General features: G+C 48.7%; 3 protein-coding genes across 4 annotated transcripts in view; all 3 read left to right on the top strand.

Annotated features, from left to right (window-relative positions):
* Positions 1–8,495, top strand: part of SPAG5 (sperm associated antigen 5) — a 29,487-nt gene extending 20,992 nt beyond the window's left edge. Inside the window, exons 6-22 of the mRNA XM_011940872.1 lie at positions 182–301; positions 424–516; positions 620–733; positions 1,086–1,179; positions 1,351–1,498; positions 1,579–1,681; positions 1,850–1,983; positions 2,189–2,327; positions 5,941–6,052; positions 6,224–6,310; positions 6,576–6,696; positions 6,809–6,920; positions 7,305–7,385; positions 7,529–7,684; positions 7,765–7,839; positions 7,970–8,050; positions 8,290–8,495. Coding sequence (XP_011796262.1) covers positions 182–301; positions 424–516; positions 620–733; positions 1,086–1,179; positions 1,351–1,498; positions 1,579–1,681; positions 1,850–1,983; positions 2,189–2,327; positions 5,941–6,052; positions 6,224–6,310; positions 6,576–6,696; positions 6,809–6,920; positions 7,305–7,385; positions 7,529–7,684; positions 7,765–7,839; positions 7,970–8,050; positions 8,290–8,361 — 1,842 coding nt within the window. The 3' untranslated portion in view covers positions 8,362–8,495. The remainder of the gene's footprint in view (positions 1–181; positions 302–423; positions 517–619; positions 734–1,085; positions 1,180–1,350; positions 1,499–1,578; positions 1,682–1,849; positions 1,984–2,188; positions 2,328–5,940; positions 6,053–6,223; positions 6,311–6,575; positions 6,697–6,808; positions 6,921–7,304; positions 7,386–7,528; positions 7,685–7,764; positions 7,840–7,969; positions 8,051–8,289) is intronic.
* Positions 8,496–8,795: 300 nt separating this feature from the next.
* ALDOC (aldolase C, fructose-bisphosphate) lies at positions 8,796–13,275 on the top strand. 2 transcript variants are annotated; one of them, XM_011940785.1, is made up of 9 exons: positions 8,796–9,264; positions 10,531–10,654; positions 10,741–10,952; positions 11,069–11,123; positions 11,219–11,379; positions 11,498–11,581; positions 12,150–12,324; positions 12,457–12,656; positions 12,769–13,275. In XM_011940785.1, exons 2-9 carry the CDS (start codon positions 10,543–10,545, stop codon positions 12,862–12,864), a joined length of 1,095 nt encoding a protein of 364 aa, XP_011796175.1. In that variant the 5' UTR covers positions 8,796–9,264; positions 10,531–10,542; the 3' UTR covers positions 12,865–13,275. The 2 variants fall into 2 exon arrangements, with proteins under 2 accessions (XP_011796175.1, XP_011796176.1); XM_011940786.1 differs by having other exon boundaries at positions 9,172–9,264; positions 10,579–10,654.
* A 969-nt stretch (positions 13,276–14,244) lies between these two features.
* Positions 14,245–25,322, top strand: part of PIGS (phosphatidylinositol glycan anchor biosynthesis, class S) — a 27,706-nt gene continuing 16,628 nt past the window's right edge. The window contains 6 exon segments of the mRNA XM_011940784.1: positions 14,245–14,877; positions 15,150–15,289; positions 15,374–15,485; positions 22,349–22,438; positions 22,733–22,824; positions 24,905–25,186. Of these exon segments, the coding sequence (XP_011796174.1) occupies positions 14,844–14,877; positions 15,150–15,289; positions 15,374–15,485; positions 22,349–22,438; positions 22,733–22,824; positions 24,905–25,186 (750 nt within the window). The 5' untranslated portion in view covers positions 14,245–14,843.

The raw sequence follows: 25,322 nt of genomic DNA, 5'->3' as shown, positions 1-25,322 counted from the left end.
GGATGGTCTCGATCTCCTGACCTCGTGATCCGCCCGTCTCGGCCTCCCAAAGTGCTGGGATTACAGGCTTGAGCCACCGCGCCCGGCCTAGAACTGATCTATTGAAGTGTCAGATGGTTACAGCTTTTTGTGTTGGCTCCCCTGTTGCCCACTGTGTCCTTGCAACCTCTTCCCTCAATAGGCAGAGACAGTGCTGGAGGCTTTCTGTGCACATGCCAGCCAGCGCATCAGCCAGCTGGAACAGGACCTAGCATCCATGCGGGAATTCAGAGGCCTTCTAAAGGACACCCAGACCCAACTGGTAATTTAAGGGCATTTTCTTTCCTGGGGTCTGTGCTGACAGACTGGGAGGGTGGCTGCATACTCCCACTTTGCTGTATCCAAAGGGAAGGGGCTTCCGCCTAGGCAATCTTTCTTTTGTAGGTAGGGCTGCATACCGAGCAAGAAGAGCTGGTTCGGCAGACAGTGAGTCTTACTTCTACCTTGCAACAAGACTGGAGGTCCATGCAACTGGATGTGAGTATTTGGGGCCATCATAATTAATTTCTTACTCACATTAAGTCCTGTTAGGAGCTTTGCCTCAAGTGTGCTCTACTGACCTGCTTGCTTCCCCTGGTAGTATACAACATGGACAGCTTTGCTGAGTCGGTCTCGACAACTCACAGAGAAACTCACAGTCAAGAGCCGGCAGGCCCTGCAGGAACGTGATGCAGCAATTGAGGAAAAGCAGGAGGTACAGACCAGGAGTGGGGACTGCTTAGGCTTGGTTTCCTTTCTAATGTGTGATATCATTAGCCTCTTACCCTGGATCTGTTTTCTTTTCACCCTGTGGGTTTGGAGGCCAGCCAGGTCCCTTAGCTGTAAGATGGCCTTAAGCCCAGTTTTTTCCTTTGCCCTTCAGCATCTTTACTTTAGCAGCTTTTCTCCTGTCTCTACTTTTTCCTGAGGATCAGCCTTATTTTCTGCAATGTTGATGCCCAGGAGCAAGGTAGTTTTCTGTCTTGTTCAGAAAGAGAAGCTGGACCAAGTCCTGGGATTATTGATTCAGGAGGAACTACAGGAGGAAAACCATCTTTTCTTCCTAGGTTTCCAGGGAGCTGGAACAAGTCTCTGTCCAGTTAGAGGAGTGCAAAGGCCAAATAGAACAACTGGAGTTGGAAAACAGTCGTCTAGCAACAGGTGTTTGTGTGTGTGTGTGTGTATGCACGCATGTAAGCAGTTGAGCCCTGTTAAGGCTTGGAGTGTGGCACTAGAGCAAGGAAGTACTCAGGAGCACTTTCTTTGGAGCAGAAGTTTGGGCAGTTTCTGGCCTCGTAACTGCATGGTGTCATTAGGATACTTTTGTTCTAGATCTCCGGGCTCAGTTGCAGATTCTGGCCAACTTGGGCAACCAGCTAAAAGAGCTACAGAATCAGCATGCCCATTGTGCCCAGGACCTGGCTGTGAAGGATGAGTTACTCTGCCAACTTACCCAGAGCAATGAGGAGCAGGCTGCTCAGTGAGTTCCTAACAGGGTGTTGTGGCAGTAGGCATCCAGGAATTAGGACCAAATGGGATCTAATATATGGTCTCTGACAGATGGCAAAAGGAAGAGATGGCACTAAAACACATGCAGGCAGAACTGCAGCAGCAACAAGCTGTCCTGGCCAAAGAGGTGCGGGACCTGAAAGAGACCTTGGAGGTAAGGAATATGGCTTGGGCCAAGGGAGCTGGTAAACCTCAGGAGTGTGATTCTTGCCTGATAGTGTTGAGGTAAGGTTTGAGACCATGAACTAAAAAAACTAGTGCCTTCTGTCCCTAGGGCACTAAAATTCTCCCTCCTGTCTTGCTTCTTCTCTTGTCTTCCCAGTTTGCAGACCAGGAGAATCAGGTTGCTCACCTGGAACTGGGTCAGGTTGAGTGTCAATTGAAAACCACACTGGAAGTGCTCCGGGAGCGCAGCTTGCAGTGTGAGAACCTCAGGGACACTGTAGAGAACCTAACGTAAGTTCTCTAACTTTCTGTACTTCCCCCCAAGTGCTTATTTTTTTTTGTCAGGAACACTTCTAGAAGCCAAAATCTCCAAGAAGAGAACTGTGAGTGTTGAGCCTCTTGTTTCTCTCCTTTAATGCAGCTCTGTGGGGATTTGGGAGAGGCGTTCAGAGAAGGTAATTTGGTCTTTGGTCATCTTCCCTGTTCCTTATTTCAGGGCTAAACTGGCCAGCACCATAGTAGATAACCAGGAGCAAGACCTGGAGAAAACACGGCAGTACTCTCAAAAGCTAGGGGTGCTGACTGAGCAACTACAGAGCCTGACTCTCTTCCTACAGACAAAACTAAAGGAGAAGGTAGGATCCTGGGGTTCCTTCTCTTGTCTTCCAATTGTATCTTTATTTTACAGAATAGTCTTTGTAAAACATTACTCTTTTTCTAACTGTGACCTTATATGACTTTCAGTTACCTACAGGACTTCATTAGCCTGTTGCTTAAACCTTTTTTCCCCTGTCTTCTACCTCCCTATTATGAACACTTTGCCCCAGCTAGACTGCCTGTATGCTACACATATGTCCCCATTTTTATCTCCAGAACCCAGACTCTGGCTGTTCCCACATTCATTCTCTTCTTTCTTCAAACTGGAAATGCCTTTTCTATTAAAATCCTCCTTTCCAACCCAGGCAACATGGTGAAAACCATCTCTACAAAAAATACAGAAATTAGCCCAGGTGTAGTGTTGTACACCTGTAGTCCCAGCTATCCAGGAGGCTGAGGTGGGAGGATCACCTGAGCCTGGGAAGTTGAGGCTTGCAGTGAGCCATGATCATACCTGGTTAATTTTTTGTATCACTGCACTCCAAACTGGGTGAAAGTGAAACCCTTTCCCCCCCCAAAAAGGAAATCTTCCCTGGTTCACCTTCTTTGAAATGTTTCCAAATCAAATCATGTGGACCTGGCGATCTTTTCTTCCGCCATATTTCTCATGAACTTACTCTCCTTTTGTATTTGTATTAATTTTCCTTGGATACCTGGTCTCTTCAATCAGACTATGTTTCAAGAAAGCAGAAATATAGCCTTCTTTGGCCTCCCTGCAGTGTGCACTAAACAATAAATGGTTGATATCATTCAGAATACACAGGTAATTAGCTTATTCAGCAGATAAAGCCACAACAAATATCCTAAAATCTGGCAATTGCTTATGACCTGATCCTCTTTCCCAACTGGGTGCCGAGCCCAGGAAATGCCAACAAATCTACAGTTTAGCATGGAAGACAACCAGATGTAAACTTGTCATTTTGACTTATGATCATGGTAAAGGTCTGCATGGACCACTGTGAGAGATAGAGAGGGGAGGACCACTTCAACCTTCGAGAATTAGGATCCCTTCTCAAAGCAGCTGACCTTGGGTACAGTCCTGAGGTTTAGAAGTTTGTGGGGGTAGGGGTGGGTATTTAGGAACGCCCACTAGACAGAGGGAATGGTGTATGAAAGCTTCATCTGACGACATATGAGAGTCATATGTAGAAAGTCATGTGCATTGTACATGATGTGTTCTTTTTTGTAGTGTCTACCTTATAAAACCTGGGTTAGGTGCTGGGACTAGAGGATGAACAAGGCAAGATGCCGCTCATATGGAATGCAGCAAGTCTGAGGAATGGGAAGCAGCTCTTCATGGCTGCAGCGTGAGAGCTATGTGGGACAAGGCAGGAGACAACACTGGAGAAGTAGGCAGAAGGCAGATTTTGAGGGCTTGAAATAATGGCAGTTTTATAGGCGGTAGAAAGGAAAGGATGGAGTGAATGGATTCAATAGATATTTAGGAAGCAGATGCCGTAGAACCTGGTGACCAATTTGATGTAAGAGGCAGAAGAGTGAATGATGATCCTTAGATTGCTAGGAAAGAAGGCCCATTGGGTTAGCTGTGTTAGTGTGTGGAGACGGGGTAGTGACACCTCCGGATCATCTCTGTGCTCAGGGAGCACTTCACCTATGTGTCGGGAGGAATAGCAATAGGAAGCACTTCAATTCCCCACAACTCAGACACCCAGACGGGAGGGCAGAGGACCAAGGCTGAAAGGAGTGGAGAGCCTGAGAGAGAGATGAGACTGAGGGGAGGTAATGGTGACGCAGGCTAACCAGTTAGCGGGAGAGACCTAGACTGGGGGTGGGCAGAGAAGGCAGGAGAACTGCAGAGAGGACCTAGCCTAGGAGGAGAGGGAGCAGGCTGAGCAGGAAATGCTCTGGGTAGGAGATACAGACTCCTAGGAAATATCCAACAAGTAGAGGAGGATTTGGGATTGGAAAAGCTGAGGTCCAGGTGGGAGAGCTAAGGAGGGATAGAACAGGAAAGGTTGAGCCATGGGGTTTCAAGTATGCGGAAAGGAGCAAAGATGTTAGGAAAGGGTCGAAAGGGCACATCCTGGAGTCCCAGGTAGCAGGACGAGGATGGCAGGGGAAGAGCCAAGGAGACAAAGCGGAGATGCTGAGCGGCTCCTGCCTTGCCCGGCCTTACCTGTGCACAGCCAGTTAGCTGCTGCAGCCACAAGCACAGCTCCTCCAGAACTGAGGCCAGCAAGCTTTTCCTATAAATGGCCATATAATAAGTACTTTTGGCTTTTTGGGCCATATCGTCTCTGTCTCAACTACTCGACTCTGCCTTTGTAGTTCAAGAGCAGCCATAGACGATATGTAAATTAATGGGTCTGGCTGCGTTCCAATAAAATTTATTTACAAAAATAGTTGGCAGGCTAGATTTGACCTGTAGGCCACAATTTGCTGGTGTTCCCTCTCCCTGCTCTAGAATAGTAAATACAGGAGTAGGAACAGACTTTTGATAGGGTGGCACGGGGAAAATGGTGAACTCAGCTTCATACAGATTTGACTGTGGAACCTTCTGGTAGATTCTTTACAGGCAGTTAGCCTTTTGAGTCTGCAGACTGGGAAAAAATCCAGTTGAGAGAGGGATGGAAGTCATTCATGTGGAAGGGAAGTTTGAAGTAGATGTTTTTGTGGCGCTCCCAAGGCAAGGCCACCCTGGGAATGAATTAGAGTAAATTTAGGGCCAAGGACTGAACCCAGAGGATCCAACAGTTAAGGAAGGACCTGTGGATAGAGAAGAAATAACCAGAAAGGTGTGAGGCCTGCCTTTAAAGTAGAGAGACTCATGTCCTGCAAGCTAAGAAAAGAAAGTTTCTAAAAGAACAATGTGGTCATCAATATCAAATAGGTCAGGTAAAACAAGAGCTTCAGTGTATGCATTGCATTTGAAAGTAAGGCTGCCACTGGTGAACCAAATGACAAGAATTTAGGCGGAATGACAAGGGAGAAGCCTGAGTGTAGTGGGCTGGGGAGTTAATAGATGGTGAGAATTATAAACAAGAAGTATAGGCCGGGCGCGGTGGCTCACGCCTGTAATTCTAGCACTTTGGGAGGCCGAGGTGGGCGGATCACGAGGTCAAGAGATTGAGACCATCCTGGCTAACACAGTGAAACCCCATCTCTACTAAAAATACAAAAATTAGCTGGGCGTGGTGGCGGGCGCCTGTAGTCCTAGCTACTCGGAAGGCTGAGGCAGGAGAATGGTGTGAACCCAGGAGGAGGCGGAGCTTGTAGTGAGCAGGTATGGCGCCACTGCACTCCAGCCTGGGCCACAAAGCAAAACTCCGTCTCAAAAAAAAAAAGAAGTATAGGCTCCTTCTTTTCTTTTCTTTCTTTCGCAGTAGCTAAAAGGGGATTTAAGGTAAGAAGAAGGGTTTTGTTTAGGTTTGTTTTTAAAATACTGCTGTTTTTGTGGGAGAGGCTGAAGAATATAAACATGTTCAGGGAAAGGCACTAATGGAGAAGTTGAAGACAGAGAATTGAGGTAATAGGTGGAACAGCATTTTGGAAGAGATGGCTGGGAGTTACCTGGAAACCCAGGAGTTCACTAGACCTGAACAGCAGCTATTTTTTCTTCTTTGCCCTTAGACTGAACAAGAGACCCTTCTGCTGAGTACAGCCTGTGCTCCCACCCAGGAACACCCTCTGCCTAATGACAGCACCTTCCTGGGAAGCATCTTGATAGCAGTGGCAGATGAAGGTTAAAGGCCCTGGTATTTGAGGGCGGGAAAGTTGTAACCCTGCTCCCAATATCTTCAGCTGTTGAAGATGTCCACCAGCGGGCTTGTCTGTCTTACCCTGGCTTCCCTTATGATAGACCCCTCCCTGGATCACCAGAGGGGCCCTCTCCCATTATTGGTTTTTCTCTTAGACCCAGAATCAACTCCTGTGCCCTTGCTTGGAAGTGACAAGAGTGCTTTCACCCGAGTAGCATCAATGGTTTCCCTTCAGCCTGCAGGTTAGGAGGGGCTCCAGGGATCCTGCCTCATTTCTAGAAAATCTGGTGGTGATAAGTAAAGACAAAAGCAGTGAGAAGTGCTTTGCTCTAAAAACCTCAATTCTACTTGGGCTCATTTTATTTCTGCCTTCTGGGATCTGTAATGTTCCAGACATTCAAATCCTGTGGGTGGGGAACACGGATAAGAGTTGTGGAAATGATGGCTATACACTCCTTCCTTCCATGGCTGGAAGGCTAGACCTCTATCTGGGACTTTCTCTTTCAGAGACCCCAGGTATGGAGGAGAGCCTGGCAGAAATGAGTATTATGACTATTGAGCTTCAGAGTCTTTGTTTCCTGCTACAAGAGTCTAAAGAAGAAGCCATCAGGACTCTGCAGCGAAAAATGTGAGTGGGATGCAGTTTTGGTGACAGAGGGACAGTGAGACAGCCTCTTATGCCAAGGGTTCAGCTGGCCCCTGAGAGGACAGGAATGTTGCTGAATTCTTCCTTTCTTCAGTTGTGCGCTGCAGGCTAGGCTACAGGCCCAGGAAGAACAGCATCAGGAAGCCCAGAAGGCAAAGGAAGCAGACATAGAGAAGCTGAACCAGGCCTTGTGCTTGCGCTACAAGGTGAAGGAGGGACCTAGAAGTGGGGCAATGAAGAACTGGGGCAGCTCTACTGGCCCACTGGGAGCCATTATCTCTCCAGGAATCTGGGTGGTGGGGATTTTCCAACCACTGCCCTAGTTTTGCCCTTCCTGGGGTCAGACATTTCACATTTCAGCTATGGGCTGACCTATCTTCCCAGGCAGACCCAGGAGAGAAGTCAGGAACTCTAGCAGAACTCTCCCAACACTGAAATGTGCCTTGCCTGGCTTGGCCCTGGAGGAAGAATTGGAGTGATATCAATTGGTCTCATGTGGGCTGAGCATGGGTCAGGCACTCTCTCCTATCTCCTGGCAAGGGCTGTGAAGAGACCAGCTCTCTGTGTGTCTTCTCACCTTTCCCTCACAGAATGAAAAGGAGCTCCAGGAAGTGATACAGCAGCAGAATGAGAAGATCCTAGAACAGATAGACAAGAGTGGCGAACTCATAGTATGTTCACCATCATGCCCAGGCCTTTGCCTTCTGTGTTACTGGTCAGCCAGGATCCCAAATATGAGAAATGGTTTACTTTTGTTCACCACACGTTGTCTATCCTTATGTCCTATTGGACACCTCTCCATTCTTATTCCCAGAGCCTTAGAGAGGAGGTGACCCACCTTACCCGCTCACTTCGGCGTGCGGAGACAGAGACCAAAGTGCTCCAGGAGGCCCTGGAAGGCCAGCTGGACTCCAACTGCCAGCCTGTGGCCACCAATTGGATCCAGGAGAAAGTGTGGCTCTCTCAGGAGGTGACTCAGAGTTAACAGAGGAGCTGGACAGCAGGTGGGGACCCCAGGCTGTACCCCTGTTGATCTGGACATATTTCTAGGTGGACAAACTGAGAGTGATGTTCCTGGAGATGAAAAATGAGAAGGAAAAACTCATGATCAAGTTCCAGAGTCATGTAAGAATGTCCATGCCACTCCAGGGCCATTTCCTACCATCGTTAGCAAATGCCCTGCCATGTTTCCCCTGTCCTACCAAGCTTGCTCTTCTTTTATGCATAGGACTTATAAAATCTGTTTGCTTTCTAGAGAAATATCCTAGAGGAGAACCTTCGGCGCTCTGACAAGGAGTTAGAAAAACTAGATGACATTGTTCAGCATATTTATAAGGTATAGGCAGGAGGGAGGTGATATAACTAATGTACCTGGTACAAGGCCTGGCCCCAGGAGGTACTAATGAGCACAGCTCTTGTTCCCAGCCTTTACTGAGAGCTGGGCCTGAATCACTATTGCAGGCTTCTCTGTGGTGTCTGTTTTCTCCCCTCTAATTCAGCGGCTGCCTCCTGGGGCTGGGAGCCCTGGGCCTTAGGCCTGTGGTCCTGAGCTGCTTTTTCTGCCTCTCTTCCCAGACCCTGCTCTCTATTCCAGAGGTGGTGAGGGGATGCAAAGAGCTACAGGGATTACTGGAATTTCTGAGCTAAGAAACTGAAGGCCAGAATCTGCTCTACCCCTTTTTACCTGCAATACCCCTTTACCCCAATACCAAGACCAACTGACATAGAGCCAACTGAGATAAATGCTATTTAAATAAAGTGCATTTAATGTATTTCTCCAAGCTTACAGAATCTTACTTTTTGGGTGAGAGGGGGCAGATGATGAAGTCAGGGAAGAGGCAGCCTGGGCCTCCTGCCTGGGTACCCTCCATAGATCCCTCTCTACCTCCTGGTGCATCCAAAGCCAAGGCTGCCTGCCCTTCCTCCCTTCCCCTGCTTTCACCAAAACTCTGGGCACTGGACTGCTTGTTCCCTGGCTCACCGCCTGGAGGAAGCAGAAAGGCTTCATTCTCTTACTTTCCCCAGCCCCCTCGGGGGTACACTCTGGCAAATATGGGGGTGAGGACAGAGAAGCTCAGTTCATTACTTCCTGCCCTGAAATTGGGCACCTTGACGATGCCTCTCCCCCACCTACTCAACTTGTTGTTACTGTTTCGGTGCCTCCTCTTCACCAGACCAAGCTTAATCCCCAACATCCAGCAAGTGCCCGGCACGTTGTAAAGGGATACTGGCAGAAATGGACGCAAGGTCATGGCTAGGCTCCACGAGGTGGGAGGGCAGTCCCTGACAGTCACGGATGTCTGGCGGGGCGCTCGTTCCACCTCGCCGCCCCGCCTCTGAGGGCGTGGCCTTTCCCCGGACACCAGTCCTGGGGAGGGGGTGTGGTCAGGGCGGGGCGTGCCAGCCCCACCCCCGGAGGAGTCACGTAGCTCTGCGGCATCCGCAGCCTCATTTACAAGAGGGCACCAGGGCTGCAGTCGCATCTGTTTGCCTTGCCGATCAGAACCCGAGCTGTGCTTGTGGCTACGGCTGCTAACTGGCTGCGCACAGGTAAGGCCAGGCAAGGCAGGAGCCGCTCAACATCTCCGATTCGTCTCCTTAGCTCTTCCCCTGCCATCCTCGTCCTGCTACCTGGGACTCCAGGATGTGTCCTTTCGACCCTTTCCTAACATCTTTGCTCCTTTCCTCATACTTGAAACCCCATGGCTCAACCTTTCCTGTTCTATCCCTCCTCAGCTCTCCCACCTGGACCTCAGTTTTTCCAATCCCAAATCCTCCTCTACTTGTTGGATATTTCCTTGGAGTCTGCCTCTCCCACCCCGAGCATTTCCTGCTCAGTCTGCTCCCTCTCCCCCTAGGCTAGGTCCTCTCTGCAGTTCTCCTGCCTTCCCTGCCCACTAGTCTAGGTCTCCCGCTAACTGGTTAGCCTGCATCACCATTACCTCCCCTCAGTCTCATCTCTCTCTCTCAGGCTCTCCACTCCTTTCAGCCTTGGTCCTCTGCCCTCCTGTCTGGGTGTCTGAGTTGTGGGGAACTGAAGTCTTCCTATTGCTATCCCTCCCGCCACGCAGGTGAAGTGCTCCCTGGGCAGAGAGATGACCCGGAGGTGTCACTAACCCCAGTCTCCACACACTAACGCAGCTGACCCGCTGGGCCCTCTTTCCTACAACACTGCAGCCCCACTGGGGCCAACCTCCGTTACTGGGTGGGAGTAGGCAATAGGCATAGGCAGGCAGGTTTGGAGTACAGAAAAGGAGAAGCTGCAGGAGCCTGTGACTGGTATTTGTGCCACTCCTACTCCCTACCTGTTCTTCCAACCTTTTCCTCTAGAAGCTGAGAGAAGAGGGTGGCAATAAGTACTTTTGCCTCATTCTGAAGCCTTGGAAGTAAGTACACTTTCCCTAGGGGTCCTGTGGAGGATGAGAAAAGGGAAGCTGGAAAATACAGGGCTTCTGCCTACCTCAACAAGGGGCTAAGTTCAGTGAGAGAAGGGTTGGCATCCTCGATTGGGCAGCAGATTCATCAGAAGACCTGTGGCTTCAGGGCTGCTCACCTCCCCACCCCCACCCTGCATCTTTCCCCAGGGCTGGGAAGGGTGCCTACCAGGGACAAAAGGAGATGTGGGAACTGGAGCCCTAAGCTTGCTAGCTGTCAGAAGGATTGGTGCCACTTGATGCCCAGGACTCATGCCAAGGACTGCTGCCCTGTTCCCAGCCTCTTGCTTGATGGGGGAGGCCATTTGGCCCATCTGGCCAGGAGAGGCAGCAGAGGAGGTAGTGGGTGAGGTCTGGCTTTTTTATCTCGTCTCCACTCCAGGGAGCTGTCACCATGCCTCACTCGTACCCAGCCCTTTCTGCTGAGCAGAAGAAGGAGTTGTCTGACATTGCCCTCCGGATTGTAGCCCCGGGCAAAGGCATTCTGGCTGCAGATGAGTCTGTAGGTAAGTGGACATCTGTAGCCAGGTAGGGTACAGGTGGCTAGGGGACCCTGGGGATGTTCTCACTGCCTTTCTTTGTTTGCCCCCAGGTAGCATGGCCAAGCGGCTGAGCCAAATTGGGGTGGAGAACACAGAGGAGAACCGCCGGCTGTACCGCCAGGTCCTGTTCAGTGCTGATGATCGTGTGAAAAAGTGCATTGGAGGTGTTATATTCTTTCATGAGACCCTCTACCAGAAAGATGATAATGGTGTTCCCTTCGTCCGAACCATCCAGGATAAGGGCATCGTCGTGGGCATCAAGGTGCAGCCCCCGGCCCTGCTCTGAATGGAAGCTGGGTGTGAAAATAAGCTTGTGTAGGAGGGGTAGCAAGGAGAATCCTGCCTGGATTCGACCCTCTGCTTGTGCTTCCCCTACAGGTTGACAAGGGTGTGGTGCCTCTAGCTGGGACTGATGGAGAAACCACCACTCAAGGTATAGGATGGGTGGGCTTGAGGACCAAAGAGGTGTTAGATAGCTGATGCTGGTAAGAGAGGGGCGGAGTAATGAGGTTAGCACTGTGCTTGCAGGACTGGATGGGCTCTCAGAACGCTGTGCCCAGTATAAGAAGGATGGCGCTGACTTTGCCAAGTGGCGCTGTGTGCTGAAAATCAGTGAGCGCACGCCCTCTGCACTTGCCATTCTGGAGAATGCCAACGTGCTGGCCCGTTATGCCAGTATCTGCCAGCAGGTGTGTGTGTTGGGAGGGTGGTGAGCTAGGTGCCCTGTATGCCTGGTGGGGAGAGAGTTACAGGGCTTTCTTCATCTCTCCTACTGCCCCTCCCAAGCATCTCTGCTCTTGCCTGCAGAATGGCATTGTGCCTATTGTGGAACCTGAAATATTGCCTGATGGAGACCATGACCTCAAACGTTGTCAGTATGTTACAGAGAAGGTGAGTCCACACCTGGGCACACAAACATACTGCAGGGACAGCTCAGCAGGAGTGTGTGTTCCCCAGAGCCCCCAGCTTAGATCCAGGCACACTTTCCCCTAGCACTTTTTTTTTTTTTTTTTTTTTTTTGAGACGGAGTCTCGCTCTGTCCCCCAGGCTGGAGTGCAGTGGCCGGATCTCAGCTCACTGCAAGCTCCGCCTCCCGGGTTCGCGCCATTCTCCTGCCTCAGCCTCCCGGAGTAGCTGGGACTACAGGCGCCCGCTACCTCGCCCGGCTAGTTTTTGTATTTTTTTAGTAGAGACGGGGTTTCACCGTGTTAGCCAGGATGGTCTCGATCTCCTGACCTCGTGATCCGCCCGTCTCGGCCTCCCAAAGTGCTGGGATTACAGGCTTGAGCCACCGCGCCCGGCCCCCTAGCACTTTTTCACTTGATCCTGGCACAGGCCTGTGATCTGAGCCTTTACTGAGCCCTCACAGTCTGTGCCCATCTACCCCCAGATAGGGAGCATCAAGCAGTAACCAGTGGGAGCCCAGACCCTTAGTAAACCTCCTCTAATCCCCACCCAGGTCTTGGCCGCTGTGTACAAGGCCCTGAGTGACCATCATGTGTACCTGGAGGGGACCCTGCTCAAGCCCAACATGGTGACCCCTGGCCATGCCTGTCCCATCAAGTATACCCCAGAGGAGATTGCCATGGCAACTGTCACTGCCCTGCGTCGCACTGTGCCCCCAGCTGTCCCAGGTACTACCCAGCTCCCTAACCTGCTCCTATCCCTAAGGCCCATCTTCAGGTCCTTCTTGTGGCCTTCAGGGGTTCCCTATCCTGGAAAAATTGGGAGTGACCAGTCAGTTTGTCTTCTTTCCTCCACACTAGGAGTGACTTTCCTGTCTGGGGGTCAGAGCGAAGAGGAGGCATCACTCAACCTTAATGCCATCAACCGCTGCCCCCTTCCCCGGCCCTGGGCACTTACCTTCTCCTATGGGCGTGCCCTGCAAGCCTCTGCACTCAATGCCTGGCGAGGGCAACAGGACAATGCTGGGGCTGCCACTGAGGAGTTCATCAAGCGGGCTGAGGTTGGGAGCTACAGTTGGTGGCGGGTGGGGCAGCACCCAGAGGCTATAGCCTGGGCAGGGCTTGGCACCTGTGGGCTGGCTCAGCCTGCTTACTCCATGCTCCCTTTTGCAGGTAAATGGGCTTGCAGCCCAGGGCAAGTATGAAGGCAGTGGAGAAGATGGTGGAGCAGCAGCACAGTCCCTCTACATTGCCAACCATGCCTACTGAGTATCCACTCCATACCACAGCCCTTGGCCCAGCCATCTGCACCCACTTTTGCTTGTAGTCATGGCCAGGGCCAAATAGCTATGCAGAGCAGAGATGCCTTCACCTGGCACCAACCTGTCTTCCTTTCTCTTCTCCCTCCCCCTCTCTCATTGCTGCACCTGGGACCATAGGATGAGAGGACAGGGAGCCCCTCATGACTGAGGGCAGAAGAAATTGCTAGAAGTCAGAGCAGGATGGCTGGGTCTCTCCCTACCTCTGCCAGCTCCCACAATTTTCCCATGATGGGGTAGCTTCTCCTTGGGCTCTCCTTCTTGCCTGCCCTGTCTCCTGGGATCAGAGAGTAGTACAGAAGCCCTGACTCATGCCTTGAGTACATACCATACAGCAAATAAATGGTAGCAAAACATGCTACTTTGCTTGTCTGTTTTACACATCAAATTCCAACCTCCCAGTTTCTGATCTCTGCTAATTCTATCTCTGGGCCCTCTGACTCTGGGGGTGGAGAGGGTAGGATTTGAGTTTTACTGGGCTTCAAGTTTATGGAGGAAGGCACATGCAGTCCCTATCCCCAGCGCAGGCTCTTGCTCTCTTGATGTCCAAGTCTGGAGTAGGGCAATGAGGAAGACTGCAAGTCTTCGTGGCACTGGGCTGCAGCTCCAGAAGGATAGAGTGAGGCCAGACTGGTAACTCCTGAAGGCAGATTTGTGCAAGGCTCAAAGCAGGGAGGCAGCAGGACAGGCTGGGATAAGAGTGGGTGGGCCCAACTGGGACCTGACACGTTCCACTAGGGGGAGCCACACCAGTAAGCGCTAGCGAGCACCTGGACTCCCGCCCAAAGAGGAAAACCAAGGCTCTGCGGGCTAACAGGGCTGAGCAGGGCATCTAGGAGGTTGCCAAGGGCTATGGCCCATTCTCATTTGGGGTAGAAGCGGGCCCAAAGGGAGCCAATTTGAGGGTCTGGGTAAGGACAGCTCTGGTGAGGCCTCATGCTGAACTTTGACCACTGGGCTGGGTTGTGAGGTAGGCTGAGAACCTGGGTATAGGCAGATAAAAAGATAAGATAACAAGCTGCGTGTGTTCTGTGTCAACTGAGGAGGCTACAAATGCTCCATCCTGTGTGGCCTGACCTTATAATAACAAAAATAGCTTGCACATAGCACCAACCATGTTCTAATCACTTTATTTGTATTCACACATTTCCTACAACTCTATAAAGAAGGTACTATTACTATCATCCCTATTTTAATAGAGAAAACAGGCGCAGAGAGGCACAGAACGATCTTCTCACGATCACTCACCTAATAAGTGATGAAGCCAGGATTTGAACCACAGTGATCAGCATCTAGAGTCCGGGCTCATGACTTCAAGATTTTTAAGTGAAGTATCCTGAGTTTTCCAAGTTGGAAATGAATTAAAACGTATTTTAAGATAGCAAGAGAGCCAGTTGTGCTAAAACATAGTAGCTTGCTACCTCTGTGTTCGAGGCTTGAGGAGAGGGCACCCCAAGAGGAGCTCTACGATAAGGATAATAAGACCGTGACAGCTGACGTTTGAGGGCTTTCCATGTGCCAGGCTCCTTACAAGAACGGCCTCATTTATGTAAATATCTCCATTTTCACATGAGACAATTGAGCCTCGGAGCTGCCTGTAGTTGCCTAGCTAGTATTTAGGGACTGCGGAGGTTGCGCTCTTGATTGAGGGACTAGGAGTGTGGTCTACATGGAAGCGGGGGACTTCGTTCCAGCAGCGCCGAAACCCGAACGCCCCATCGGCTGCCTCTCTGCGGCAGGGTGACTTCCTTTTAGACCCCCAGCGAAGCTCCCAGCAGAAACCGCCCACCCCGCCTGCGGGTCTGGAGTAGCGCTCGCGATTGGCCCCGATTACCGCCGCGGTCCCGCCCCCTCGTTGCGGAGGTTCCGATTGGGTGAGGCTCACGAAGCTCCGCCCCCCCCCGGTGGCCGGAGCAGCCGGAAGCTAGCATGGCGGTCGCCGGGCCCGCGGCTACAGACCTAGGTGCGGTGGGCTTCGGGTGGGAGCCTGCAGCTAGCTGATGGCAAGGGAGGAATAGCAGGGGTGGGGATTGTGGTGTGCGAGAGGTCCCGCGGACGGGGGGCTCGGGGTCTCTTCAGAAGGGATTCCCTTCAGGCTTGGGCCGGGTCCCTTCGAACGGAGATCCCCATGAACGCGGGCCCCTAGAGGCCGGTGGTTGGGGCTTCTCCGCGTCGGAGATGGGGCCGGTACCCTAGCCCGTTTCCAACGCCTCAGTCGGTTCCCCATGCCCTCAGAGGTGGTCCGGGGCAAGCGCGCCGCCCTCTTCTTCGCTGCGGTGGCCATCGTGCTGGGGCTGCCTCTCTGGTGGAAGACCACGGAGACCTACCGGGCTTCGTTGCCTTACTCCCAGATCAGTGGACTGAATGCCCTGCAGGTGAGACTGCCGTGCGGGAGGGTCGGGGGACAGCCTCCCGGTAAGGTGGAGACTCAGTGACGGCCCTGATGCTCCTTCCTATAGCTCCGCCTCATGGTGCCTGTCACTGTCGTGTTTACGCGGGAGTCAGTGCCCCTGGACGACCAGGAGAAGCTGCCCTTCACCGTTGTGCATGAAAGAGAGATTCCTCTGAAATGTGAGTTCCTGAGGGTCAGGGCTGCCTTTCACGTGTGAGCTCAGTTCAGAGCTAAGTTGGGTGGGAGGAGCGTGGGTGTACCATAAAGGCAGTTAAAAACTATTAAAAAGCCTCTGAATGAACAGTGTGTTTGGTCAGAAAAAAACTACTTTCAAATTCACGGTCACTAAATAGCAATTTTACTCATAAGATAGTTAGGCTACCTAATCGGAAGCAGTTGATGCTCATCAGGGTATAGGGGAGGAGATGGGATGTAGTGGAAAGAATACAGAGTTTGAAATTAAATTGGATTTGCATATAGGCCCTATTTAGTTTATTTGTTTATTAGATTTTGAGATGGAGCCTCGCTCTGTCGCCCAGGCTGGAGTACAGTGGTGCCATCTTGGCTTCAAGCGATTCTCCTGCCTCAGCCACCGGAATAGCTGGGATTACAGGCGCGGGACACCACGTCCAACTAATTTTTGTATCTTTAGTAGAGATGGAGTTTTGCCATGTTGGCCATGCTGCTCTCGAACTCCTGACTTCAGGTGATCCGCCCGCCTCGGCCTCCCAAAGTGTTGGGATTACAGGCGTGAGCCACCGTGCCCAGCCCCTATTCAGTTTAACATTGAACACTTTACTGGGGTACTTTTTTTAGGTACCAGGAATTTAGGAATGAAGAAGAAATTGATAATGGTTTCAAGACATTCATACGTAGGGGAGAAAGATAAAATTAATTACAGTAGAAGTATACAAGAAACAGGGATTGCACTTAATAAAGAGTATTAACCAACTGGGAGGAAAGAAAGGCAGAGAAAGTTTTGAGAGATATAATTCTTAAGTCGGATTTTTAAAGGATGTGTGGGAATTCAGGTTAAATGGGAAAGGGAGGAAGAGAATTTCAGGCAGAGTGAATAGCATGAGATAGTATAAGGTTAGCTAATAGTTGTTGCTCATTGTGTGCCAGAAACTAGGTGAAGCACTTTATATGTGTTGCCTCATTTAATCCTTTCTAATGATATGATCCCCATTTTATAAATGAAGAAACTGAGGCTTAGAGAATTTAACTAGTCCAAGATCACACAGCTAGTAAGAGATGGAACTGGGATTTAAATCCAGGCCTGACTGATTCCAGTGTTCAAGCTTTTAACCAACAAACTATACTCCTGTGTGAAAGTGTGGAGGGGTGAATCAGCATATTGGGGTACTTATGAGCAGTCTTGCCTTACTGGAATGTGTAGTGAAAGACTGGGAATGACTGGAGATTTGGGCTGAGTCTAGAGCATGAGGCACCTGTGTGCCATTTACTTTTTAGTTCTTTAGCCTTGTTGAAAACATTTTTTTTTTTTGAGAACGGGTCTCTCTTTGTTGCCCAGGCTGGAGTATGGTGGCACGATCAGGGCCCACTGCAGCCTTGATCTATTGGGCTCAAGCGATCCTCCCACCTCAGCCCACCTGCCTCAGTAGCTGGGACTACAGCCACACACAATCACACCCGGCTGATTTGTTTTGATATTTTTAGAGACAGGGTTTTGCCATGTTGCCCAAGCTGGTCTCAAGCTCCTGGGCTCAAGTGATCAGCCTCCCAAAGTGCTGGGATTACAAGTGAGAGCTACCACACCTGGCTGGTTAAAACATTTTTTTTTTTTAAATCATATTTTGTATGGTTCAGCCTCTGTACACACACAAACTTCTTGTTTTCTTTCTTTCTTTTTTTTTTTTTGAGATGGAGTTTCACTCTTGTTGCCCAGGCTGGAGTGCAATGGCACAATCTTGGCTCACTGCAACGTCTGCCTCCTGAGTTCAAACGATTCTCCTACCTCAGCCTCTGGAGTAGCTGGGATTACAGGCGCCTGCCACCATGCCCAGCTAATTTTTTGTATTTTTAGTTGATACAGGGTTTTACCATGTTGGCTAGGCTAGGCTGGTCTCGAACTCCTGACCTCAGGTGATCCAACTGCCTCAGCCTCCCAAAGTGCTGGGATTACAGGCGTGAGCCGCCACGCACAGCCAAACTTCTTGTTTTCTAAACAAAAATTGGACTATCCTTCACTAGTTTGAAATTTGATTGTTTTCAGTTTATCATGGATTTCTTCATGTTTGATGACACAGTGTTCAGTAATATGGGTATAGTGTAAATGTATAGTATAGGCAACACATTTAAAGGGTGACCAAGAGTATGGAATTTGGGATCAGAGAGCTGGATTCAAGCCTCATTCTGCCACTTATTTGTGTAAATTTGAGTAAGGGAGTAAGGTTGTTAACTTCTCTAAACCTTGGTTTCCTCATCTGTTAGCCAGAAGTAGTAATAGGGTTGTTCATTTATTCAACAAGTATTTATTGTGTACCTATGTCAGATATAGTGCTAGTTACTAGAGATATAGCAGTGAAAAAAACAGACAAGAAGACAATAAAAAAGACAAAGCCAAATGTGATGGCTCACGCCTGTAATCCCAGCACTTTGGGAGGCCAAGGCAGGCAGATCACTTGAGATCAGGAGTTCAAGACCAGCCCGGCTAACATGGTGAAACCCCATCTCTACTAAAAATACAAAAATTAGCCAGGCATGGTGGTGGGTGCCTGTAATCCCAGCTACTTGGGAGGCTGAGGCAGGAGAATCGCTTGAACCTGTGGGGCGGAAGTAGCAGTGAGTCAAGATCCCACCACTGCACTCTAGCCTTGGTGACACAGACTACATCTCAAAAAAAAAAAAAAGAAAAAAGAAAAAAGACAAGTAAGTCAAATGTATGTTAGATGGTGATAGAAGAAAAATAGAGGAGGACAGGAGGAGAGGGAATTTTCTTGAGGAATGGGAGGGGATTGCAGTTTTAGATCGGGTGGACAAGGGAGGTCTCATTGAAAAGATGATATTTGAGTAAATACCTAAAAGGCAAGGGAATAGACTGTGCAGATATCTGGGGGAAGAGCATCTTGGCAGAGGGAAAAGCAAGTCTAAGGTCCTGAGTTAAGAGCAAGTGTTGTGCCTTTCAGGAGCAGTGAGAATTTCCTTGTGGCTTCACTGGGTTGAATGAGGAAGAGAGAAAGAGGAAATGAAATAAAACCAGAACAGTAGAAGGGGGTTGAATCACTTAGGGCCTGGTAGGTCATTGTGAGAATTTGCATTCTAGGCTTTTATTCTAGATAAGAAGGGAAGCCATTGAAGGTTTTTTCCTTCTTTTTTAAACATGACTACCATTATCATACCTAAGTTAGCAGTGATTCCTTAATATCACCTAATTCTCAGTCTGTATTTAGATTTCTCCAGTTATCTCCAAGGTATCCTTTCACAGATGGTTTGTTTCATCAGGATTAATAAGTTGCATTTGTCTTTTTGTCACTTTTATTTTATGTCAGCTCCTCCCACCCTACCCCCATACATTTCTGTCACACCATTGATTTGTTGGAGAAACCAGGTCATTTGTTTTATAGAACATCTCACATTTGGGATTTGGCAAGTAGCTTCCTCACAGTTTAATTTAACTCATTCCTCTAGCATCCATATTTCTTATAAACTGTTAGTTAGATCTAGAGGTTTGATTAAAGCCAGGTTCAATTTTTTGGATGAGAATACATTATAAGTGGTGCAGTGTACTTCCTATTGTGTTGTATCCTGTAGCACTTAATGTATCCTGTAGCACCTGTTCCATTTTGGGTGATGCAAAGATTATGTAGTGAGTTCAGGTATTGTCAGCCTGATCTCTGTATTTTAGAGTTTCTCATCAACCTTTTACATGATATTTTTAGCATCTATTTGATCATGGAATCCATTTCATTAGCAGTCACAAGATAGTGCTTTTTTAAATTTTTATGTTTTTTAGAGACAAGGTCTCACTCTGTCACGCAGACTGCAGTTCAGTGGCTCAATCATTGCTTACTGCAGCCTTGAAATCCTAGGCTCAATCAGTCCTCCCACCTCAGCCTCCCAAGTAGCTAGGACTACTGGTGTGTGGCCAGGCACAGTGGCTCATGCCTGTAATCCCAGAACTTTGGGAGGCCAAGGCGAGGGATCATTTGAGGTCAGGAGTTTTAGACCAGCCTGGCAACGTAGTGAAACCTCATCTCCACTAAAAATACAAAAATTCGCTGGGTGTGGTGGTGTGCGCCTGTAGTCCCAGCTACTCCGGAGTCCAAGACGGGAGAATTGCTTGAACCTAGGAGGCGGAGGTTGCATTGAGCCAAGATTGCGCCCCTGCATTCCAGCCTGGGAGACAGAGCGAGACTCTGTCTCAAAAAAAAAAAAAGTGGGCCGGGTGCGGTGGCTCATGCCTGTAATCCCAGCACTTTGGGAGGCTGAGGCGGGCAAATCACTTGAGGTCAGGAGTTCAAAGACCAGCCTGCTCAACATGGGAAAACGCTGTCTCTACTAAAAATACAAAAATTAGCTGGGTGTGGTGGCACATGCCTGTAATCCCAGCTACTTGGGAGGCTGAGGTAGAAGAATTGCTTGAAACAGAGAGGTGGATGTTGCAGTGAGCCGGGATCCCACTGCTGTTCTTCAGTCTGGGCAACAGAGCCAGAGCCAGATAAAAAAAAAAAAAAGAAAGAAAAAAGTAGAGAAGGGGTCCTTTCTTTTTTTTTTTGTTTTTGTTTTTGAGATAGAGTCTGACACTCAGACTGAAGTGCAGTGGCCCAATCATAGCTCACTGTAACCTTGAACTCCTGGGTTCAAGTGGTCCTCTTACCTCAGGCTCCCAAGTAGCTGGGACTGTAAGAATGTCCCACTGTGCCCAGCTAATTTTTTATTTTATTTATTTATTTATTTTTTGAGACAGGGTCTCACTCTGTCACCCAGGCTGGAGTGCAATGGTGCGATCTCAGCTCATTGCATCCTCCGCCTCCCGGGTTCAAGTGATTCTCCTGCCTCAGCCTCCTGAGTAGCTGGGATTATAGGCGCACAGCCACCATGCCCTGCTAATTTTTGTAATTTTAGTAGAGATGGGGTTTCACCATGTTGGCCAGGCTAGTCTTGAACTCCTGGCCTCAAGCAGTCTGCCTGCCTTGGCCTCCTCAAGTGCTGGGATTACAAGCGTGAGCCACTGCACCTGTCCCCAGCTAATTTTTAAATTTTTTGTAGAGACGGGGTCTCACTGTGTTCCCCAAGCTGGTCTCAAACTCTTGGGCTTAACCCATTTTCCCACCTCAGACCCTAAAGTGCTGGAATTACAGGCATAAGCCACCATACCCGGCCAAATTAGTGACTTTTAGAATTCTGTCATTTCTTCTTCCTGGAAGAAATAGTATGACCTGGAATTCTTTTATAAAAAAAAGAGGAACTTTTTCAATAAATTTTAGGTTTAGCTTGTCAAGTTTCAGAAGGCAAAAAAATCCCTTTGGGATTGCCTTACACGTATAGATTAATTTGGGGAGAGTTGGCATCTTTATAATATTTAGTCTTTATAATATGACATCTTTATAATATTCATCTAGGGGCCTTGTATGCTTTTCCATTTTATTCAGATATTTTATGTCCTTCAGTAAAGTCTTTGAAGTTTGCTTCTTATAGTTTTGTACATTTATTCCTGGGTATTTTTATACTTTCATTGTTAATGTGATTGAGGTTTTAAAAGATGTTTCTAATTGGATACTGCTGGTATTTATGCAGGTATTGATTCTTGCATATTCTTGTATCTAGTCATCTTATTGAACGGTTACTAGTCCTAATAGTTTTTCAGTTGGTTCTCTTTGATTTTCTTGAGAGATAATTATGCTACTTCAAAGTGGCCATTTTATCTGTTTCTTTCTGATAGTTACAAGTTTTCTTTCTCTTTCTTCACATATTACATTGGTAAAGAACTTCAGAAAGAACAATACTGAATAACAATGAGAATAGAGGAGATAGCAGGCATCCTTGTTTTATTACTAACTTTATAGAATTATGTTTAATGTTTTGTCATTAACTGTGTGGTTTTTTATTTTTAATTTTTTTTGAGACAAGGTCTGGTTCTACTGTCCTGGCTAGAGTGCAGTGGTGCGATCTCAGGTCACTGCAACCTCTGCCTCCCAGGCTCAAGTCATCCTCCCACCTCAACCTCCTAAGTAGTTGGGACTACAGGCGTGCACTACCATACCTGGCTTTTTTTTGTTTGTTTTTTTTTAAGATGGAGTTTCGCTCTTGTTGCCCAGGCTGGAGTGCAATGGTGTGATCTTGGCTCACTGCAGCCTCCACCTTCTGGGTTCAAGCGATTCTCCTGCCTAAGCTTCCCGAGTAGCTACCACCACACCCAGCTAATTTTTTGTATTTTTAGTAGAGACGGGGTTTCATCATGTTGGCCAGGCTGGTCTCGAACTCCTGACATCAGGTGATCCACCCGCCTTGGCCTCCCAAAGTGCTGGGATTACAGGTGTGAGCCACCATGTCTGGCACATACCTGGCTAATTTTTGTATTTTTGTAGAGATGAGGTTTCGTCATGTTGCCCAGGCTGATTTCCATCATGAGATCAAGGGATCCGCCTGCCTCAGCCTCCCAAAGTGCTGGGATTACAAGCATGAGCCACCGTGCCCAGCCTGTGTGTTTTGTTTTATATCAGGAACGTTCACTGAATTTAATTATTTTGGGGCAGTGATTGGAATGACCATATGGTTTTTCTCCTTTTGCCTATTAATGTAATGACTATTGAAATAGATTTCCCAGTGGGAAGACACTTCAAGCTGAAGGACCAGTGTGTGCAGAGGTGAAGGCAAGAGCTGGGGCAGATGGGAGAAACGGGTGTCATGTGTTTGATATCATCTGTGCAGAAATCATTAGAGTTGGCTGCAGCTGTTTGGTCTTTTTCTGTAAACAGCTGTCTTGCTGTCCTCAGATGCTGGACAGTGTTAGGTCTGGGAAGGTGAGCAGAGGCCTGATGCTTGCCCTTTTCATCGTGCTACTTCTTAACCCTCCCAGACAAAATGAAAATCAAATGCCGTTTCCAGAAGGCCTATCGGAGGGCTTTGGACCATGAGGAGGAGGCCCTGTCATTGGGCAGTGTACAAGGTAAGGGAAGGGATGAGCACACCATTTTAATGTGAAGCTGTCTTTTTCCTTCTGATCTCTAAGTGCATAGTTCCCATACTTTGGCTTACCTCCAAAACCTCTCTGGGAATGCTGGGAATGAGGAACTGTGGGATTCAGCGCAGTCCACTGAGGGCCAGAGGGGTTGATTGGCTTACCCAAGCCTGACCACTGTGTCAGCTGAATGTGAGTGAAGGGGTAGGTTAGGCATTCTGTGGGGTGGGGGGAGATGGAATGGTGTTTTGCTCTTGGTGTACCACCTATTCTTGTCCCCAGAGGCAGAAGCCATGTTAGATGAGCCTCAGGAACAAGCGGAGGGCTCCCTGACTGTGTATATGATCTCTGAACACTCCTCACTTCTTCCCCAGGTAGGGTAACAGAGAGGCTGCAACTTTGCCTTACCCTTCAGCTCGGGGACTCCTGGGTCACCTCCTTCTTGGATCATTGCTACCAGTTTCTTCCATTTGCTACAGAAAAGTCTCCATTTTTTTTGTTTGAGATGGAGTCTTGCTCTGTTGCCCAGGCTGGAGTGCAGTGGCAGGATCTCGGCTCACTGCAGTCTCCGCCTCCCGGGTTCAAGTGATTCTCCTGCCTCAACCTTCTGAGTACCTGGGATTACAGGCGTGTGCCACCATGCCCGGCTAATTTTTTTATTTTTTGTAGAGACGGGGTTTCACCATGTTGGTCAGGCTGGTCTCGAACTCCTGACCTTGTGATCCACCTGCCTCAGCCTCCCAAAGTGCTGAGATTACAGGCGTGAGCCGCACCCAGCCTCCACATATTTTTAATAAAGAATGCTGGCTGGAGCCAGGCGCGGTGGCTCACGCCTGTAATCCCAGCACTTTGGGAGGCCGAGGCGGGCGGATCACAAGGTCAGGAGATCGAGACCATGGTGAAACCCCGTCTCTACTAAAAATACAAAAAATTAGCTGGGCGCGGTGGTGGGCGCCTGTAGTCCCAGCTACTCGGGAGGCTGAGGCAGGAGAATGGCGTGAACCCGGGAGGCGGTGCTTGCAGTGAGCTGAGATCGCGCCACTGCACTCCAGCCTGGGCAACAGAGCGAGACTCCGTCTCAAAAAAAAAAAAAAAAAAGAATGCTGGCTGGGTCTAGTGGCTCACACTGTAATCCCAGGACTTTGAGAGGCTGAGGCGGGCAGTTTGCTTGAACTCAGGGGTTCAAGACCAGCCTAGGCAACACGGCAAAACCCCATCTCTACAAAAAATAATAGCTGGATGTGGTAGTCCCAGTTACTTTTGGAGGCTGAGGCAGGGGGATCACTTGAGCCCAGGAGGTGGAGGTTGCAGTGAGCTAATATCATGCCACTACACTCCCCATCTCTACTAACAATACAAGAATTGGCCGGCCATGGTGGTGCGTACCTGTAATCCCAGCACTTTAGGGGGCTGAGGTGGGTGGATCACCTGAGGTCAGGAGTTCGAGACTAGCCTGGTCAACATGGTGAAACCCCATCTCTACGAAAAACACAAAAATTAGCTGGGCATGGTGGTGGGTGCCTGTAGTTCCAGCTACTCGGGAGACTGAGGCAGGAGAATCACTTGAACCCAGGAGGCGGAGGTTGCAGTAAGCCGAGATAGTGCTACTGCACTCCAGCCTGGGCAACAGAGCGAGACTCTGTCTCAAAAAAAGTTTATAATCAAACATTTAATTTTTATAAAAAGACTAAAGAAAATGTTAATGAACATCCCCATCCCACCCCCAACTCACAAACTGCAGTGCAGTAGCACAGTGTGTACTTCCATGGTTATATTCCATTCCCTTTCAGCCCAAGGCAACCAGATTTTGTGTGTAATTTTCTTGCTTTTCCTTAGAGTTTGATCACATATGTTGTATCTCTGTAAACAGTGTATTTAATTTTATATTTTTGAATTTATATAAATGGTGGAATATAGCACATGTTCCTCTGCCACTTGTATTTTGTTCAATATTTATAGTTGAGAGAATCATCCATAATTATATAGTTGAATCTATGTATCATTGTATAAACATAAACGTAATTTATCCATTCTACTGCTTGTGGACATTTGGATTATTTCTATGTTTTACTGCTAGAAATAATGCTATTGTGAATACTTGTTTCTTTGTCATGTGCCATTTTTATATCAGACTCTCCAGTTGTCAGTTTATTCTGCTTTTCTTGCTCAGTATGCCATCTCTGAGTTTCCATTTCACCATTTGACCAGCCCCCGAAGAGTTAGATGCTGTCTGGACCCACGTCTACTGGGAAAGAGAAGGGAATGGAAACAAATGAAAACAGTCAACGTATACTCATAGCTCAGAAATGCTGAATTAATAGCTCATGAATCTCAAGAGAGGTGCAAGCCTGTTAGTCACTGGCAAAGGGGCAGATTCGAAATAATAGGAGCCAGGGTGCTTTTCGGCTTTCTTTTCTGAGCCGTGGGCGTTCTATCCCTTGCTCACCCTCACAGGACATGATGAGCTACATTGGGCCCAAGAGGACAGCAGTGGTACGGGGGATAATGCACCGGGAGGCCTTTAACATCATTGGCCGCCGCATAGTCCAGGTGGCCCAGGCTATGTCTTTGACTGAGGACGTGCTTGCTGCTGCTCTGGCTGACCACCTTCCAGAGGACAAGTGGAGCGCTGAGAAGAGGCGGCCTCTCAAGTCCAGCTTGGGTAGGGCACCAGGCTTTGCCACAGGAAGGAAGAGGAAATGAATTACGTGGGGCAGGAGGGAAATCTGCATGCCAGCTTCTTTCTCCTTTCTTCTCTAGTCTCATTTTTTTTCTTATTTATTTTATGTTATTATTATTATTATTATTTTATTTATTTATTTATTTATTTTTGAGACGGAGTCTCGCTCTGTTGCCTGGGCTGGAGTGCAGT

The sequence above is a fragment of the Colobus angolensis genome, unplaced genomic scaffold (assembly GCF_000951035.1).
Source record: "Colobus angolensis palliatus isolate OR3802 unplaced genomic scaffold, Cang.pa_1.0 Scaffold193, whole genome shotgun sequence".
NCBI lineage: Eukaryota > Metazoa > Chordata > Mammalia > Primates > Cercopithecidae > Colobus > Colobus angolensis.
Note: the sequence above shows the minus strand (reverse complement) of the source record. Positions and strands in the feature narration are given on the sequence as shown.

Bases quoted from the DNA above. Each gene is read 5' to 3' on its own strand.
- ALDOC (XM_011940785.1), top strand. From the start codon at position 10,543: ATGCCTCACTCGTACCCAGCCCTTTCTGCTGAGCAGAAGAAGGAGTTG. The intron at 10,655-10,740 runs GTAAGTGGACAT...GTTTGCCCCCAG, and splicing joins GGCTGCAGATGAGTCTGTAG to GTAGCATGGCCAAGCGGCTG. The intron at 12,325-12,456 runs GTACTACCCAGC...CCTCCACACTAG, and splicing joins TGTGCCCCCAGCTGTCCCAG to GAGTGACTTTCCTGTCTGGG.